Here is a 17,299-nt window from a genome sequence, read left to right as displayed (position 1 = left end):
GGGGGGGGGGGGGGGGAATGCCACCAAGGGTGCTGAACTTTTAGCCAGAAAGAAATATTTCTGTGCAGAAATTTTCTGAAGATGAAAGACACCATGAGTGGGAACAAAGCACAGTGGACCCTTGTATGCCAGTAAGTGATTTATCATCAAATGGTCACAACGTTTTCTAAGTGATCAAAAGTTGTGGATATCACAAGGGCTTAGAAAAAGGCTTGTGGTTCATTGTGAGATGATCTTCTTTAGAGTATTCAACCATATAAACTCCATCAGAAAGTTGACATTCATAGTAGATGGGCAAACAGGGAAAAAAAATTATGGGGGAGGGTTAAGATTGAGGTCATTTGACAACTGTGGAGATTTACTGGGTTTTTTCTGTCTGCTGCTGTACTGGATGTGTTGTTGGTCTCCAGCACAGACTGGTACACTTTTACTGAACTATGCAATAGAAGAATGTTGGTTTTGTTAAAAAGCAGGAAAGTCCAAAACTAGGAATAGAAAACAGTTCTTGCTCTTAAATGATAGTTTTATATCTCTGCAAAAAGAACCCTGTCCAGCGTAGTGAATTTATGCTTACAGCAAACCCAGATTAAAAGACAACCTGCAACATTCTTAATGAAAAAAATATTTTTGCCACCGAAATTAAATTTTCACAAGAAGTAGTCTTCTGTGTCAGCATTTTTGGTGTTTTGCTCAGAAAAAAAAAAAAAAAATTAAAAACACCCACCAGAGAACCCACACAAACCTAAAAATTTCCATAAAGCTTTCTGGTAAAAAACCTGTTCATTATCAAACCTTTAAAAACTTGGCAAAATGCTTTTAAAATTTAAACTTTACTTTTTCTTTTTTTTTTTTTTCAGTTTTGTTGTTAAAAGCCATTTTCATAGAAAATGAAAAAACATTCTTTTAAAAAATTATTCTTATTATGGAATTGCTCAGTTTATAGGTTTATTAGTTTATTTGTGCTCCCTTAAGCACAAATATTCTTCCACCCCCCCGCTTCCTTTACAGCGTGAGAAATGGAAACAGAGGGAATTTTAACAATTTACAGTGTTTCCATGTGTTAAATTTGTACACAGTTCAGATGGGAACCCCTATGCCCAATACTGCTTCTCATATCACCCCTTCTCACTTGGGGTGGTATGTGGGGAAGGAACCATTTGGTAAATAGCAATTTTGTACTTTAACTACATGTATTTATAGATATCTTACAGTCCAGACTCTTTAGCACAATCTTTCTTCTGTCACCCTTATTCTACAATAGGAGAGGCATTTAAGCAAAATATCTGCTTTAAAATATATTCACAAACTGTTCCACCGTTTTCTTAGCCAAACAGTGTGTCAATGGGCTTTGTGTGTTTGGTGATGTCAGAAAATGTGCTGGCAAACACTGGGGAGCAGCACAAGAACCTCCTCACACCCATTCCCAGGTCAGAACCCTGCACCAGAAGCATGCAGCAGCCGCTCAGCTGCCCAGCAGCCCGAGGTATTTGCATTACTACATTTCTGGCATGCTTGATATATAGCATTAAGATGTATTTTGCTTTATCATTAGAGCATTGCCAATGTAACCTCACCTAAACATTTGTCAGTGGGATTTTATTCGCAGTGCCTTGCCTACAAGGTGCAGCAGCATTCCTGGAATTACATCTGCAGACGCTCCGCCAGCTGGTTTCAAATCCCACAGAAGCATTTTAAGTTCCATTACACACAGGATAAAATGTGAGGCAGTAGCTGAAAAACTACAACTCAGCTTTCTCTAAACACCCTGAAAAAACTTGCACAAAACTTGAAAACTCTGCCTGAGTTTAATACATGGCTTTGGTTTTTAAGATTACAAATGTAATGCACTGTCACTGAACAACTATTTTAGGGCATTTTCTGGGTTTGGCCACAAAAGGAATGTATCCACTAGTATTCTGTGTATGCAGTTATTTCTTAGAGCTGTAACAGATGCTTATCAGATTCCAAAGATTGATATTTTGAAATCCTATGGGGGTAAGAGTCTCCAGCACTAGTCATCTCATGGCCCACCTCAAAGGTTAGGCTCCATACTGACATTTCTTCTAAAAGGTTTAGCTTAGAGCTAGAAGAGGCAAGCCCAGACTTTCATATTTGAAATTGTTCATTCTGTCAGAAGACCTACTGTCAGAGTCAAAAAATAAGTCAAACACCAATCTTTGTAGGATGAAGTACAAGACATCCCTTTGTATCTTTATGAGAAAACGAAAGACACTGGATGACCAAATACAAGTATTAAGTGCTCATTATTCAAGGTCAGAGTATGGAATCAAGTAAGGAGGTACTGAGTATGGTGAAATATACTGAAATTTGGATTATTTTTTTTTAATAGACATGTACTAACTACCAAGCCAACCACGAATGAAGATTAAGTCACATATTTGAAAAAGTAAGTGCCCAAGTGAATTCCCTTTTATCCAAACTATACTGAAAAAGACACAAATACAGATTTATTATAAATGTATGAAGATGGCTTTATTTTTTGAGCAGCTTTAAAGAAACTTAGTTAAAGGAGAAAAAGAAACCACTCTTTGTTCCTTATTGGCAATACCCCGAAGCAAACTAATACCATGACTCCTGGCCGAGATACTTAAATGTTAACACAAACTCCATTCATACATTTAAAAATCAGTGCAACATGAAGGCACGATAAAGTTTGAAATGTGAAAAGTCAAAAAATTTCTGCTTTAATTATTCAGAACTGGATCTTGGGCAGTGGCCAAGCAACATTTTGTACTGCTCAGAATGCAAGAGTGGAGTGGCTGCATACACAGGGCTTTAAAACCCCTACCTGCCCCTGGAGTGCATCAGAGCAGCCAAAAGATTGTTCTAATTAACACCTGCTACTAATGTTTCCAAAGGGTCATTCTGACATCTGAGGATCCCAGAGCAAAGAATAATAGAGTTTTTCTTGCTTCAGCAGTTGTAAAGGAAAGGGAATTGGACTTCCCTATACCATTCTTACTGTGAGTGAGGAGACATCTTCCAATATATGGAAGAACTTCATTAAAGGAAGTTTTGAGACAAGGGAGTGTCACAAAATAAATTTTACACTACTGGAAAAATCGGGCCTGTGATATATTTTGCTGCACATGATGAAAATAATTGTAAAACCATCCAGTTTAGTCAGCTTCTTCAGATGATCTGGTCTTTGACAGGGGGATTCCTTTGTGGACACAAGAGAGGGACTAACTTTTTCCTAAAGTTTATTCTTAGCCAAAAAGATTAAAGAATTTATTTTTAATTTAAATGAAATTGATAAGCCCATTTGAGAAAAGGTACTTGAATTTTGTTGTACTCAGAAGAGGAGCAAAGAGTATCCTTTCCCCAAAGAGTCCAGGTCTCTCAGTTACACTGGAATGAGCTTTTCATCTTCCCATGCTATACAACCAAGCTGTGGACAGACATATTTTCATTTAACATTCAATGCCACGAGTCCTCCTCCCCTTATATCATTCTTTCTGTGGGCTCTTAGTCTCCCATATCTTATTATTCAGTGCTTGGTAAGAAAACTTGAGTGAGGGGCAAGGGGAGTGCAAGACAGTCAGGTGCCATCAACCCATGGTATATTTTTGGTGTCGAGAAAGCTCCCATCTAATGATCTCCCTCACCCTTTTCAATATTACTTGGAGCATTTTTATGAGAAGTTTCAAGCACTTCTTTCTTAAGAAAAAAAAAAATCTAGAAAATTAAATGAAAAAGTGAATACACTGTTATGTCCCTGCAGACATTTATCTAATGACTAATGTTATCCATGTATACACAAAGTTATACAGAAGTATAAATGTTTCAAAAACTGATCCAAGTCTGGTAAACCACTTTGAAAATCAGGAAATTCCAATGGAAAGGTTAGTTACATTTGCATCAGTATTATTTTCTTCTCTTGCTTCCATTTTTGGTGAAAATTTTAATATAATAGTAGTATCTTAGTCTATCCTATAAAACAAATAAAGGGTTTAAGCTTTCATTGAGTCTAAGGCTAATTATGCCACTCAAGCAAGTAAGAGACTATGGAGAGGAATTTTGTTTGTTCACATTTGGAGCATCTTAAAAAAGCTAAAGGGATACAAAAATGTTTTATTGTACAAGGAAATCAGACTCAAGTTTTGCAGAATGGCTGTGGTAAAGACCTCAGATCTGGGAAATTTCTGACTAAGCCTTTCATCTTAAAAGTCTGTTTTTAACACTGGATGAGTCTACCTCGAGTCTACCTCTTTGAGCCAACCTCAGCATAGATTAACTTGAGCATGATAAACAAACCAAACAAAAAACCCTGAGAAGAATCAGAATGTAATGAACTATTCTGCAAAAATAACTAGCCCTTACAGTACATCCAGAAACCTGTCAAAACTGAACATCACTTGCCTACACATTGCAAGAACAGGATGCATTTGCAGTTTACTGACATAATCCTTAACATATTATCAACACTGAGATATATCAGAGTACTTACTGGACTTCAGATTTGACTCAAACGCTATACAACATATAAAAAGGGGAAAGAAGAAAAAGACAAAGGTGAATGAGAAGGAAAAAATACTGTGCAGTAGTTCACTATACCTACTCCACACCTATTGTTCATATCCATTTCCCTGTTACAGCTGCATGTTTGCCTGCATGCAGGAGGGACTTTTCTGGTACACATGGGTACACCAGACCGGTTCCTCTGCTATACGTGTAGCAACAGCCAAACCATAAATGAGACCCAGACAGATTAAAACTTTACAACATTCAGTATTCTTCAACCACCAGCAATTTGAGTTAGCTCCTAATACTTTTTAAACGGTTACTAAGGAAGAAAAAATATTCCAGCAAGTTTCTTACATTTCATACCTCAGCTGGTACATGAATCAGTGTCATCATAACTCCACATTTTTCTCCAGGATCAATTCTCTCAGCTGAGAAAAGAAAACCACTCTTTCCTTCCACTAGTGGTATACTCCATTTTCTAATAAGACAATGCTAAAGAATGAGGGTGATAAAATAAAGACAATTACTTGAAAGATTAACAGCATTCAGCTGTACTGCCAGAGGGGGGATTATCTGATCGGTGCCACACCCCAGCTCTGCTAATTGAAGTGAGGATAAAGTGGGAAAGACCAGCCCTCCCAAGATGAGTCCAGGTTCTGTTTCATAACACTTTCCTTCAACATCATCTGCTTTGTACATCTTAAAAAAAAAAAAACAACAAACACTAGGAGTAGCCTCAAATAAATTCACTCAGTGAAAGTTGTCAGCCTAAAGGAATGAAGTCTTATTTATTCACAGAAAATGTACAGTGCAGGCAGCTGAACTGAAAGCTTCCTCAACAGCCTCTTGCCAGTGGCCCTGCTCCCTACCCTAGGAGAATACTGGATATTTTGTGGAATAAAGCCAACCACAATTAGAAATATAAGGCATATATAGACTTTCAGCATCCATCTTCACCGCCAACTCTCAGAGCTGAGCAAGAATCATCAACATATGGCCTGGATTGGTGTTTGCACCTTCTCTTCAGAGTACTGATTTTGTTTCCTCTCTTTAAGGCAAAATACTGCATTAGATGAAACAGGGGGCTGATTCTTCTGCATTTGAGTCTGCTGACCCAGCAGTAACTGTACTGTGATCTTGCAAGATGGATTGCTACTGACCAGGAGTCCATTATAGCCACCAGTTCATTTCCCAACAATGTCAGATGATAGTTGAATTTGTGCCCGCTCGCAGCCAACACACAGAAGAGAATGACTCGTTAACAAGTTAACAGCCACTTACACAGTATGTAGCTGCAAGATACTATTTCATTTGGAATTACTTCTTTGATGGATTATGCGTATGACAACCTGATACATTTACCAGAATCTGATCACAACACTATCTTTTCTTTGTGCTCTTCTTTCTAATTATTGCATTAATTTTGCCTTCTTCCAAATTGTATTGTAAAGTCTTTAGAGAAGGGACTACTGTTTACATGTTTGTAGAGTATTTGCGGTTTGTCATATTTAGAAGACATATTTTTATAATTTTATTTTTCCACCATTTAATCAAATTGTCTTATTTGTATAATAAATTTTAAAAATTTACTGATTAAGTGAAATTAGGAAGGACATAACAAGACTCCTCTTATGCCGGAAAAGAATAAGAACTGAAAGGAATGGAATAAATTGAAACACAAACTGTTCAAAAATATTCACAGCTTTTCTAAACACATACTTTCCCTGTGGAAATTTTATAGGCTATGAACTTCAATACATGGGGGATATTGGTGCCTATATGCCCTCTGGGGTCTTTTGGTAGTACAACAACTTTATTTAACCAGCAATCAGGTGGACTAGATCAGATAAATTTTTCCGTTCAGAAATAACACAGTTTGAGATATTCCCATCTCCACTACTCGTTTCTAGACAGTGGTGTAGTATCCCTTCACTGCTGTTGGCACAACTATTTGTGGTATCACATTTTAAACAGAATTAGGGAAACGATCCTGCTTCAAAATAACACAGCAGAAAAGAAGGGTGTTTTCAGCCCTTGATCCAGTTTACTATATGGTCCCACAGACTTGTGCCAGCAAAACTGAGAGGGAGGTGTCAATGATAGTGACAAAGTAGGGCAGTGGGTGCTTTGGTTCTTGTCCCATAGGGCATGGCCTTCTAGAATGAACCGAGCTTTTTAGAAACTTATTTTAACATTTGGACAGCACTCAAGTTTCAGTGGGAGCAACCACTGAGCTTTTTTAAGCACCTGGAAGCAGCACACCAATGATGCAACACATTTTCCTGACAGACAGCCATAGACAAGACTAAATATTAGTTTGTTCTGTTGGGAGCTCATCCAAAAAGCAAGCAGCAAATTCCCTTTCAACTCATGGTCATTATGGCAGATATTTTATTCTATGTCTTCACTTGTTTGAATGGCATCCCTTTTCTTCCATTTAAGAGTTTCTATAATAGGTCCACTGTCTATCTAATCCATGAAACTTGTGTCAGAAGGTTTGGAGAAAAAAATAACACTCTAGTGTGTTTTGCAGTAGATACTCTCCCAGAGTTTTAAGACCGCACAGCTGTCCTTTCTCTGCCTCCAACTCCCATATTATCAGTGGTCTTCAGTATGCAGAATAGCACAGTCCATTATTGTAGCATGTGAAATGAGGATAGGGAAAGGGATCTACTCCATTTAACTCAGAACTTTATATCAGTTCCTGCTAATCTTTTCACTGGAAATTCATGACACAGGAAAGCTTTACAAAGGTGAAAGGATTTCACACAAGGGAAGCTTATCTTATCTCCACTGCTCTCCCAAACTTTGTACTAGATTCCAGGAAGTTTTGATTTTTTATTTATTTTTACATTACTGGAATAGATTCAAGAGACTCATATTCAGAACACTGAAAGAGGTGAAGGTCTTATAATTTATCTGGGAAAAGCTGGAACGTCCTAACGTTTCACCGTACTCGCTTATCACTTTCATGAGGCCATGGCCGTATTTAGCAAACATGGGACCGAGTATGAAAACATCATAGAGCAAGGAGTAGAGAAAGATACTTGCAAGGTTCAGGACAAGGAAATTATGGAAAATAAACTATGTAATGTTATGTTACAGGGTGCTGTAAAATTATTTTCTGTGCTTCTGATGGCTTGAAGATGGACGTCTTTTAAGGGGTATTACAACTATGAATTCATAACACTAAAGTTGATAACACATAATATGGTGTAATAAGTCTACAAAAAGAAAAAGCTTCTGAGACCTGTACTCAAAGTTGCAAGCAAAAAACTAGAACTAGCTCAGCTGACTTTATTATAAAATAAATGGTGTTTCACGATTGACCAATCATTTTAAAGTTACTCTATCAATTACAAATCGATATTCAAAAGTGTAGCTCAAAAGCACCATATATTCTAGTTCTAAAATTGGAAATAAGAAATAAATCTTCAATATCCTCCATTCTACCTAAGTACCTTATTTTTTTCCTCTTCCATCTTCCTTTCTCCACTATAGAGTCCTATGCAGAGGCACAGATAGCACAGCAGAAATGGTTTAAAGATAATTTTGTATGTCAGAGAGCTGTATCAATGCTTTCTATTCGTTCCTACACTGTATTCTGTGCTCCCTAATCTTCAGCGGGAGTCAAGGCAAAGACCTGTAGACCCAAAACTGAACAATGGATCCAAGACATTTTCAAATGTTCTATATTAAAACTAAAAGTTTAATGTATTTAACTTCACATTTATAATAACACACACCTCTAAATCTCTTTATTCATTTTTAAAGAAATATTTTTTAAAGTAGACATACATCCCATAGTATTTATGACAGAATGAACAGAAATGTACATAAGAAACCACCGTGAATCCAAAAAATAGTTGGTAGTTTCCATTTCTTGAAGAAATAGACCATAAATGACAAAGTGGGTTCAGATAGCTTTTTACTGTATAAAATATTACTACTGAAAAGGAGGAAACTAAAAATAAGATATTGAAAGCTGAATATGCTGAGGATTTATGACACCAATAATCTAACGGTCAGCTTGTTATAAGCACTTACTGTAAAATTATTTTTTATTGTTATAATTTCCAATTATTTCTAAATCTGGGACGTGCAAAGTGACGTGCCAGAGGTTACAAACAAATCAGTGCCTGAGCTAAGAGGAGAACACAGTATTAAATTCTGCGTCCCTCTTTAATCAGTAGATATCATAACCATATTTAAGAACCAGGCCTGTACAAATACATCTCCCAATAAATAATTTTAATTGGCTGACTTTTTAGAATGCACCATAATTTAACATATAAAAGTAGTGTTCTTCAGTTCCATTTAAAAAAAAAGAAAAGCCCTTTGTTAGGAAGGGCATGTTGATATTGACTTCTCTTCATTCTGTATCTCATTCTACTATTTGCATCTAGCAAAATTAAATCCTCAGAATAAAGAAAAACTTTGACATGGGTCTTTCTTCTTTAAAATACATATCCCGGTTGCATTTCTTGTATTTGCCATATTTAATCCTCTTTCCCACAACTGCCTCTTGAAGCAACCAGACAACTGTTAGACAAGGAAGAACACTTCTTGAAAGCCATTGGCAGTGATCTCTCATTTTTTATTTTCCTTTCTTTATAGTTAATTTGTAATATTATTTAAACCACTGTGCTAGTGAAAATGCTGACTTGTTAATGGGACTAAGATCATCCTAGTAATGGCACTTATAATAAGAGAGATCCATCTGGTGCCTTGGCTGTGTGACAGTCCTGAACTCTAAAGATCTGAGTTCAATTTTTCTGCTCCACAGTAAACATCCTGTATGCCTTTTAGCAAAATATCATGACTCCTTAATCCATGCAGACTATGGTGAAGTATAGGTAACACTTCCTTGCTCTCCTATAGACACACATCAAGTGACTTGGTCACTAGAAGTACGCTTCCTTTCTCTGAAACCCTTCTTTCTTTTTACTTTGTTCTGTTCTACAGCCATGCTCCCTATCAGCAGCCTTCTCCCACAGCTTGGAATGGTCACCATTTATTGGATTCTCAGGAGAAACTAGTAGCATACATAGAAAGACTTAAGAAGGACTGGAAGAAAGCAAGCATGACTAAAAAGTAGGATAAAGTCAACTTTTAAACAAGAAAACACCCTTCAGAAAATTCAAGTGCTGGCATGTTAAGTGAAAAAAGCACAGTAAGGCAAGCCAACAAGAAAAAAACAAAACAAAACAAAACAAAACAAACAAACAAAAAAAACCAAAACACCAACCAAACCAAAACCACAAAATCATGGGAAGAAACTTGCAAAAGACGTAAAAAACTATTAATAAGCCATCAGCAACTTCTGTTCACCCCGAAGTTCTAAGGGAACTCAAGATGAAATAGGGAAGCACTAATTGTGGTGCACTCCTTCTTGCCTAAAATTGCTTTGGTACTAGAAGATGGCCAACATGATGCCAATTTGTTTTTCAGAAGTTCTAGAGAAACCCAAGGAAGAACCAACCGATGAGCCACAGAACCTTCTGGGCAAGTTAGTGAAAGTTATTCTACATAATGAAATTAATGGACATATGGATAGATATGAATAGGGAAGAGTCAACATGATTTGTTTCTTGGGATTTTTTTAAAGAAAAATTGTGCCTCAAAAATTTATTTAATTCTCTGAAGAAGCAGTTAAGAATGTGGACAAGGAACATTCCTTTGATATGGTCTACTTGTATTTCTAAAAGGCATTCAGCATTGTTCCTCACCCAAAGACTCTTAAATAAATTAAACAACATGGGAACATCCTTGGATGGATAACGAACTGTTTAGAAGACCAGAAACAGAGCCTAAGAATAAAAAGCCAGTGGACTCCCATAGGGTTCTGTGCTAGGACCTGAGGTCTTCAGTGTATTCATAAATGAATTAAAGGGGAGAGAGTACTGAGGTGGCAAAGAATGGTGATGACACTAAACTATTCAAGGCAATAAAGAAGAGAGACAGACTCAGAAAAGCCTCATGATAATGAGTGACTTGCCAAAGAAATGGCAGACGAAATTCAGCTTAGATAAATGCATATGGGAGAAAACAACCTGAACTTTACATATAAACTGTTGTTCTGGGCTGACTATTATCAAGCAGGATGAAAATCTTCAGGTTTTAATAAATAGTATGATGAAAACATATTTTCAATACTTTGTGACAGTCAAAAAAAAGACTGTAAAATATTAGGAATCATGGGGACATTATTATTCCACTGTATAACTTCCTGACACGTTGGTATCATGAAAATTGCAAGGGGGTCTGATCCCTAAAGGAATAAGTTAAAATTGGAAAAGGTGTCAAAAAAGGATAAGTAGTATTACTGGAGCTAAGGAACTCAAACCAGAAAAACTAACTAAAATTCTTCAATTTGGAACAGAGACCATTTGATCTGAAATATACTAGTGATTTAAAAGATAAAGAGTGGAATGTAAAAGACTGTTCAGTGTCTTTTTCGATATAGTAACTAAAGAACAGCAAGCAAGATGATCAGGGCTAGATTCAAAAGTATCAGAAGGAAATACTTGACCACTGTGCTGTTTCAGCTATGAAACTCCTCGCCATAGAAACCTGTGGATGCTAAAGTTCATGCAGATTCAAAAAGGGAATGAACAAATCCACAGGAGGAAAATCCATCAAAAGTGTTAAAGGGATGTGTAGATTTCTGGCTGCTGGGAGAGTATTCTGGGTAAATATCAGTATGCGCTTGCCTGTACTTAACATCTTCTCTTGCCACCTTCTACAGGCCACAATTTCTGCTTTTGTTTTGAGACATTCATTGATGCAGCCATGCTACAAATTTAGAACTGCAGATTCTGGAAGAATTGCTTATTCTTACAGTCCTCAATCTTTCCTCAAATTTTACCTCAGCTTCATACTTTTGCATATTGGTACTCAATGCCTGAATACCCTTATTGACAGCAGCTTTGTACAAGGGAATAGCAATAACTGTTGGCATCAGGTAGTTGTAGTTATAAATCTGAATAGAATGCTTGATCTGGGACATCTTTTCTACCTTCTCCTCCCCATTACATCTGCTTGCTTCCATGGGTAGTAGTTAATACTTGTCACCTTGGTGTCGTATGTTCTTCACTATTGTGGTCCTACGTGGTGAACAGCTTCTGGTTTCATGAACGTTTCTGCCTCAAAGATCCTGGAGCAATAAGACTCAGGCCATGTGAGGTAACCATTGCCTCGCTGACCATTCACCTTATGACTCCAGTGCATAACGTCTGTTTCTTTCCCTGATACGCGTCCTGCAGAGTTAGGACACTGGGTTAGATGGACCTCTGGTCTGACTTGGCATGACTTTTTTGACATTCATCACTATCTGCTTCCCTAACTCCAGTCTCCTGCTCAACTTCTTCCCCTACACTTTACTTCTCACTGCCTCCTACAGTTGCTGCTGTGCTTGCCATGCTTATTGCCAATGCCTCTGCAGGCAGGAATGGCTAAAAGTACCTGAAGAAGATTGTGAGTAGAAGTGGGAGGACACAGTGCACAAGGACAATTCCCAGCTTACTGTCTGGGCAGCAGTAGCAGTAATTGTGACTTTCTACCTCTTTCCAAGGAGTTAGAAAGGATCAGAATCCTGCTTTTTCACTATTCCACTTTGATGGCTTCTTCTGTTTAGACTACCAACTCTTCGCATCACACTCTCAGAAGTCTGCATTACTGCTAGCACAAAGGAGCCTTGACAATTGTAAGTGTTGTTACATTAAATATGAAGTCTGGTAGTCGTGGTCATTCTCAGCCTTGACCTTCTGTCCTTCTACTAATTGGATCAGGATAGGATACTTCAGATCCTGTTCTGTTCTTCATAGTATTCCAGGCTGGGGAAGTAAAATGAGTGATCTGGCAGCAGGTCTAAGGCAAAAACAAGGAAGAATTTTTCACTCAACACATTATTAAAATGGGGAATTAATTGCTACGTGATGTGAGCACTAAGTAAAAAGAGTTCAGGAAATAGAGTAATAGAAAGTAGGCCTATTATCATGGCTAAAAGTGCTCTATCATGGCTAAAAGTGCTCTGAATGCAGTTTCTAAACCACCGCTTAAGGGAAACTCAATACAGAGTTCATTCAGTACATTCCTCTTTACTACTCTTCTGCTGGACAGTATCACAGTCAGGCTGCTAAGGTACATGGATCACTGGTCAGACAAAAAACGGTTGTTCACATGTTCTTACACAAGCATTTCTGTAATTGATTGATTAACTCATTGTCAGTGGGGAAAGGAGGTGGAGGACGGATTGGCTAGTTAAATTCTTGGATGACATTATAAATGTCAGTCATTAATGTTTTATTAGACTGGGCACTCCCAGCACACAGAGAAGTTAAACTGACAGATCCGTACTGAATATAATAATATCTGCATGGTGAAGGTGAAAGTAAGGAAGCTAAGATTATTTTATCAACCAATTTGACCATGTTAGTAAGTAAACCTGTTTCCTAGTTAAAAGACCTAAAAGTTCCAAATATGGACACATCTGTACTTTTTCTTCTAATGTTAAAAACCACACTAACCTTTTTTTTTTTTTTTTCATTTGTCTAAATATTAGGAAAAATAATTAAGACCTATTAAATTATTATTATATTAGTATTTAGCATATGGGTTACAATACCTTCCTGTTGTCTCTGCCAGTACCAGGACTCACTGTAATCACAATATTACACAGACCTTTGCAAGGACAGTACTGCACTACAAAGGTTACAGCCTAGGAAGGTATGTAGTATACAGAAGATGAAAAGACAGAGAAGCAGCCAGACAAAATATTTTTGTGAACTTCATATTTTAATTACTCCCACTGGGGCAGCTGTGCTCTATTTCTCTCTGTGAATATTCAGGAGGAAATGAATAGTGATATTCAAGAATAGACTCTGAGCTGTCCTGTCAAGGTCTGGATAAACATCAGTAACATCTTAGGTAAGTATTAAGTATAGTAAGTATAAAGGTATGTGCTAAACCTGAGATATTCAGTGTAGGTTCTTCTTCCCTCAACAGGAGTTCATCAGTGAGCACAAGCAGATCCCTCCCCACAGAATTCATAACTACATGTGAATCCCACATGTCACTGGAGTGCCTACACCATATCTTAAATGAGAGTGAAAACTTCAAAACAGGGACATACTGAAGATTTGTGTCATCATCAGAAGACAGTTCTCCATTAGAAACCAGAAGAAAGAACACAAAGGAAATTGGCATCTTGCCTTTTAGATGGAGGACATTCAAAAATAAACTTCAGACAATGGCTCTAACACATCCCTAGTGATTTTTACCAGCCAAGTAACAATTTGCAGTCACAGCTCAAAACTGTGCCTGCAGCTCTGAAATGTCATTACGGAGCACTAGCTAATACTAAAGCAAAGATGACAACTGCATTTGCCTCTGCAGGACTGAATTCTGCAACAATGGAAGCAGACACTGTGGTCCAGATTCCAGGATCTTACGGACTCCTTTCCATTACAGGGTGTAGAACAATGCAAATTAAACACAATGCTTGTAAGCAGGATGTGTTCTACCAGCTACACAGTAAAAGCTATTTTCAGCTTCAGAATTTCATTTCAACTATTGTTTCAGCTGTGAGTTTAGGTAGTATATAAGGTAATGGAGGTTGGTCTACAAGTTACAGAAACCAAACTGTAATTTAAAATTTCTTCACACGAAGACAATGAAGAGGAAAGACTGATCTCCAGACACTTGCAGCTTAAAAATAATATAGCTGGACACCAAAAGTTGTAATACCAGTTTCTTCTGAAGAATGCAAACCAATGTATCCAGATTCTGACACACTGATATTAGCCTCCTTAAATCTCTGATTTTTCAGATTTTCTGTTACAAAGTTTTTGAAGTGATTTTTTTCCTATCTTAAAGTTGATTGTACTGTTGTAATACAACCTAAAGTACTTAAGATAAATCCTACATGGGATATAAAACAACAAATATCTTTACACCCTACCAATAACTCTCTATCTTAATTTAGAGATACTAGCTATGATTTTTCATTCTGTGACAAATGTTTTATTTCATTGTCCTATTCAGCCTACACACTTGATTGTGAGACAGTCAACAGCATCTCAAATTTGTTAGTAGCTCTATTGATGAAACTTGGGGACTTTGAGTAGCTCAGCCATGGTCATTGGCCATGACAACAGCTCTAGTTCCCTCGTTTGTGCCAAAAATAGGAACAGAGAAAACATGCCTTTAGCTAGAGCTAGTTAGAAGCTGTAACAGTTCCATAAATTTTTGGTGGACTTCTCATAAAGAAAGAAAATGCAATTAGGAAAAAAAGTACACGTACTAAAAGAGAAATGTACCTAATCTGCATATTTTAACCAATAAAAAATTATGATCCTGGAAAGGAATGCTTGTTTCTTAACTTGTAATGTTTTCATATTCAGCATTGTCTACAAAATCTTCAGAAGGTGACCTGATTTCTATAGCAAACCATACAATTATTTTAATAGCAAAGCTGATAGAGTGCTCAAACTTCCAAAGGTGGGTTGGGAATAGAAAATATAACTGCTCACCAAAAATTACAGGGTTTTAATATTTTTTCTCAACTACAAGTTGTTGAACAGCTTTCCTGAATTCCAGTTAAAAATCTCCAACTCATGACAGCTCTGTCAAGTTCTCTCTTTTCCTGGCAAAAAAAAGCTAAGTCATTGAAGATCTAAACAAAAAAAAAGTATCCTTTTTCCAGTTTTTGTTAACTACATATTAGGCAAAGTACACATTACAAACTAAACCATGTTTGATATTATACATCAGCACTGAAGTTAGAATGGATTTTGAATTCACGTTGAAGAAATTGGTCAAGATTAAAGAAATATTGGAAGTCTTTTTTTCTGTACCTATAGCTACAAAGTAAAGCTTTTCATGTTTTCTATAAACATGAAGTGGCATCATTCTTGTGAACTGTAAATGACAGTTTAGCTTTTTGAAAGAAGTAAAAGTGTCAGCTGCTGCCACAACAGTAACAACTGTTTGTATTTGCAAGGGCCAACTGTAGACTTCATAGAATCACAGTCACAGAATGGTTTTGGTTGGAAGGGACCTTAAAGACCATCTAGTTCCAAACCCCTGCCATGGGCAGGGACACCTTCCACTAGCCCAGGTTGCTCAAAGCCCCATCCAACCTGGCCTTGAACACCTCCAGGGAGGGGGCAGCCACTGCTTCTCTGGGCAACCTGTTCCAGTGCCTCACCGCCCTCACAGTAAAGAACTTCTTCTTTACAGCTAATTTAAGTCTATCCACCTTCAGTTTAAAGATCACTCATCCTATCACTACACTTTCCTGTAGCCCCCTTTAAGTACTGGAAGGCTGCTATAAGGTCTCCCCAGAGCCTTCTCTTCTCTAGGCTGAGCAATCTCAACACTTCAACACACCCCATGCATATAGAATGGATAATCACATTGGGTTCTGACACTGGTCCTACAATCAACAAATGGTTAATGGGGTGGGTGATTAGCAACCCCATGGCAGAAGTAGCCCTTGAGCTCTTGTTGAGTAGTGTTCAGGACCGGGTTTAAAATCTTTCAAAGAATTGTAGTATAAGCCTTAACATGCTAACATTCAGTATCCACAAAACAAAACAAAACAAAAAGTTTAGTAAACCTACACAGTTGCATTCACCTTCAAAAATGAGAAATAGATCAAACCAAGAATGTTTATTTTAAAAACAGCTAAGAGGAACATCTAAGAGAGTTAAATCCTTTCAAGCAGAATAGTGTCTATCTAAAGGTGCTCACATGGTGAGTGCATACTACCTATTAGGAAGTCTTATGAAGAAGCAAAACTATACCAGCATGGCTAAGTAGGAAGATGACATACATAATTAGTAAATTCAGAAAACAATAATGTTATCCAAAATAAAACAAACAAAATGTCAGTAATTTATATGAGTTAACTTTAAAAATAGTATGCAAAACCATCATGCTGCAGACATAAACTTTGGAAACAACTTTCAAAAAACTAAAAACACGGAGTAAAATAGCTACACACTGTGTAGCTACAACATGTGTATGGCTACACATGTTGTGTAGCCTCTTGTTTAATATGATCTTGATAACTGAGAATGGGAAGATGACACGTTTGATGCCAATTCTTAACTAGTATTCCAGTGGAGAACTGGAGAACTGAGGATCAGCAAAGGACAAGTTGATAAGTTCTGTAACAGAGATTAGTGCTGGATAAACACATGGATAAATCTGATATCATGGAGGATCACTAGAATTACTTTTTTAAAGGAAGTCATGGCTCACAAGCAGGCTAGAGATCTTTGAGGAAATCAATAAACATGTTGATGGAAGAGATCTGTTTGGAGTCTATTTGTATTTCCAAGAGACTTTCAGCAAGGTCCCACACCAAAGACTCTTAAAGAAAATAAGTAGCCATGACAGAAGAAGATGATTTTTTAAGAGAGATAATATGTTTGGAAGATAGGAAACAGAGGTATGAGTATATACAAAGTTTTCATTAAAAATGAACATCACTTGCCAAGCTACACAATGATATATGCTGGTCAACATATACATAAATTACCCAGAAAAGTAAAGTAAGTAATTTACAAAGTTTGTTCATTAAATTAGTCAAGTACTGAAGAGGACTTGCAGAAGGACTTTATAATTTTTGTGTATTAGAGAAACAGAAGATGATACACAATCTGTGTAAATGTGGTGTCATGGGTGGAAAAAAAGATTAATTCCAACTTCATATATAAAATAATATGACCTGAACTAGCTATTGCCATCCAGGAAAGATCTTGTAATCTGCCAATACTTCCGAGAGAATGTCTTCTTAAAATTC

General features: G+C 37.0%; 1 protein-coding gene across 1 annotated transcript; it reads right to left on the bottom strand.

The window, feature by feature from the left end:
* Window positions 1-11,291: 11,291 nt before the first annotated feature.
* Window positions 11,292-11,539, bottom strand: RPL27 (ribosomal protein L27). Its single transcript, XM_026849264.1, is given in 2 exon segments — window positions 11,292-11,329; window positions 11,332-11,539. Coding segments are annotated over 2 exon segments (246 nt in total).
* Window positions 11,540-17,299: the final 5,760 nt, after the last annotated feature.

The sequence above is a fragment of the Athene cunicularia genome (genome assembly GCF_003259725.1).
Source record: "Athene cunicularia isolate RWA chromosome 5 unlocalized genomic scaffold, athCun1 chr5_part1, whole genome shotgun sequence".
Taxonomy (NCBI): Eukaryota; Metazoa; Chordata; class Aves; order Strigiformes; family Strigidae; genus Athene; species Athene cunicularia.
The sequence above is the reverse complement of the archived record's forward strand: the minus strand, read 5'-3'. Positions and strand labels throughout refer to the sequence as shown.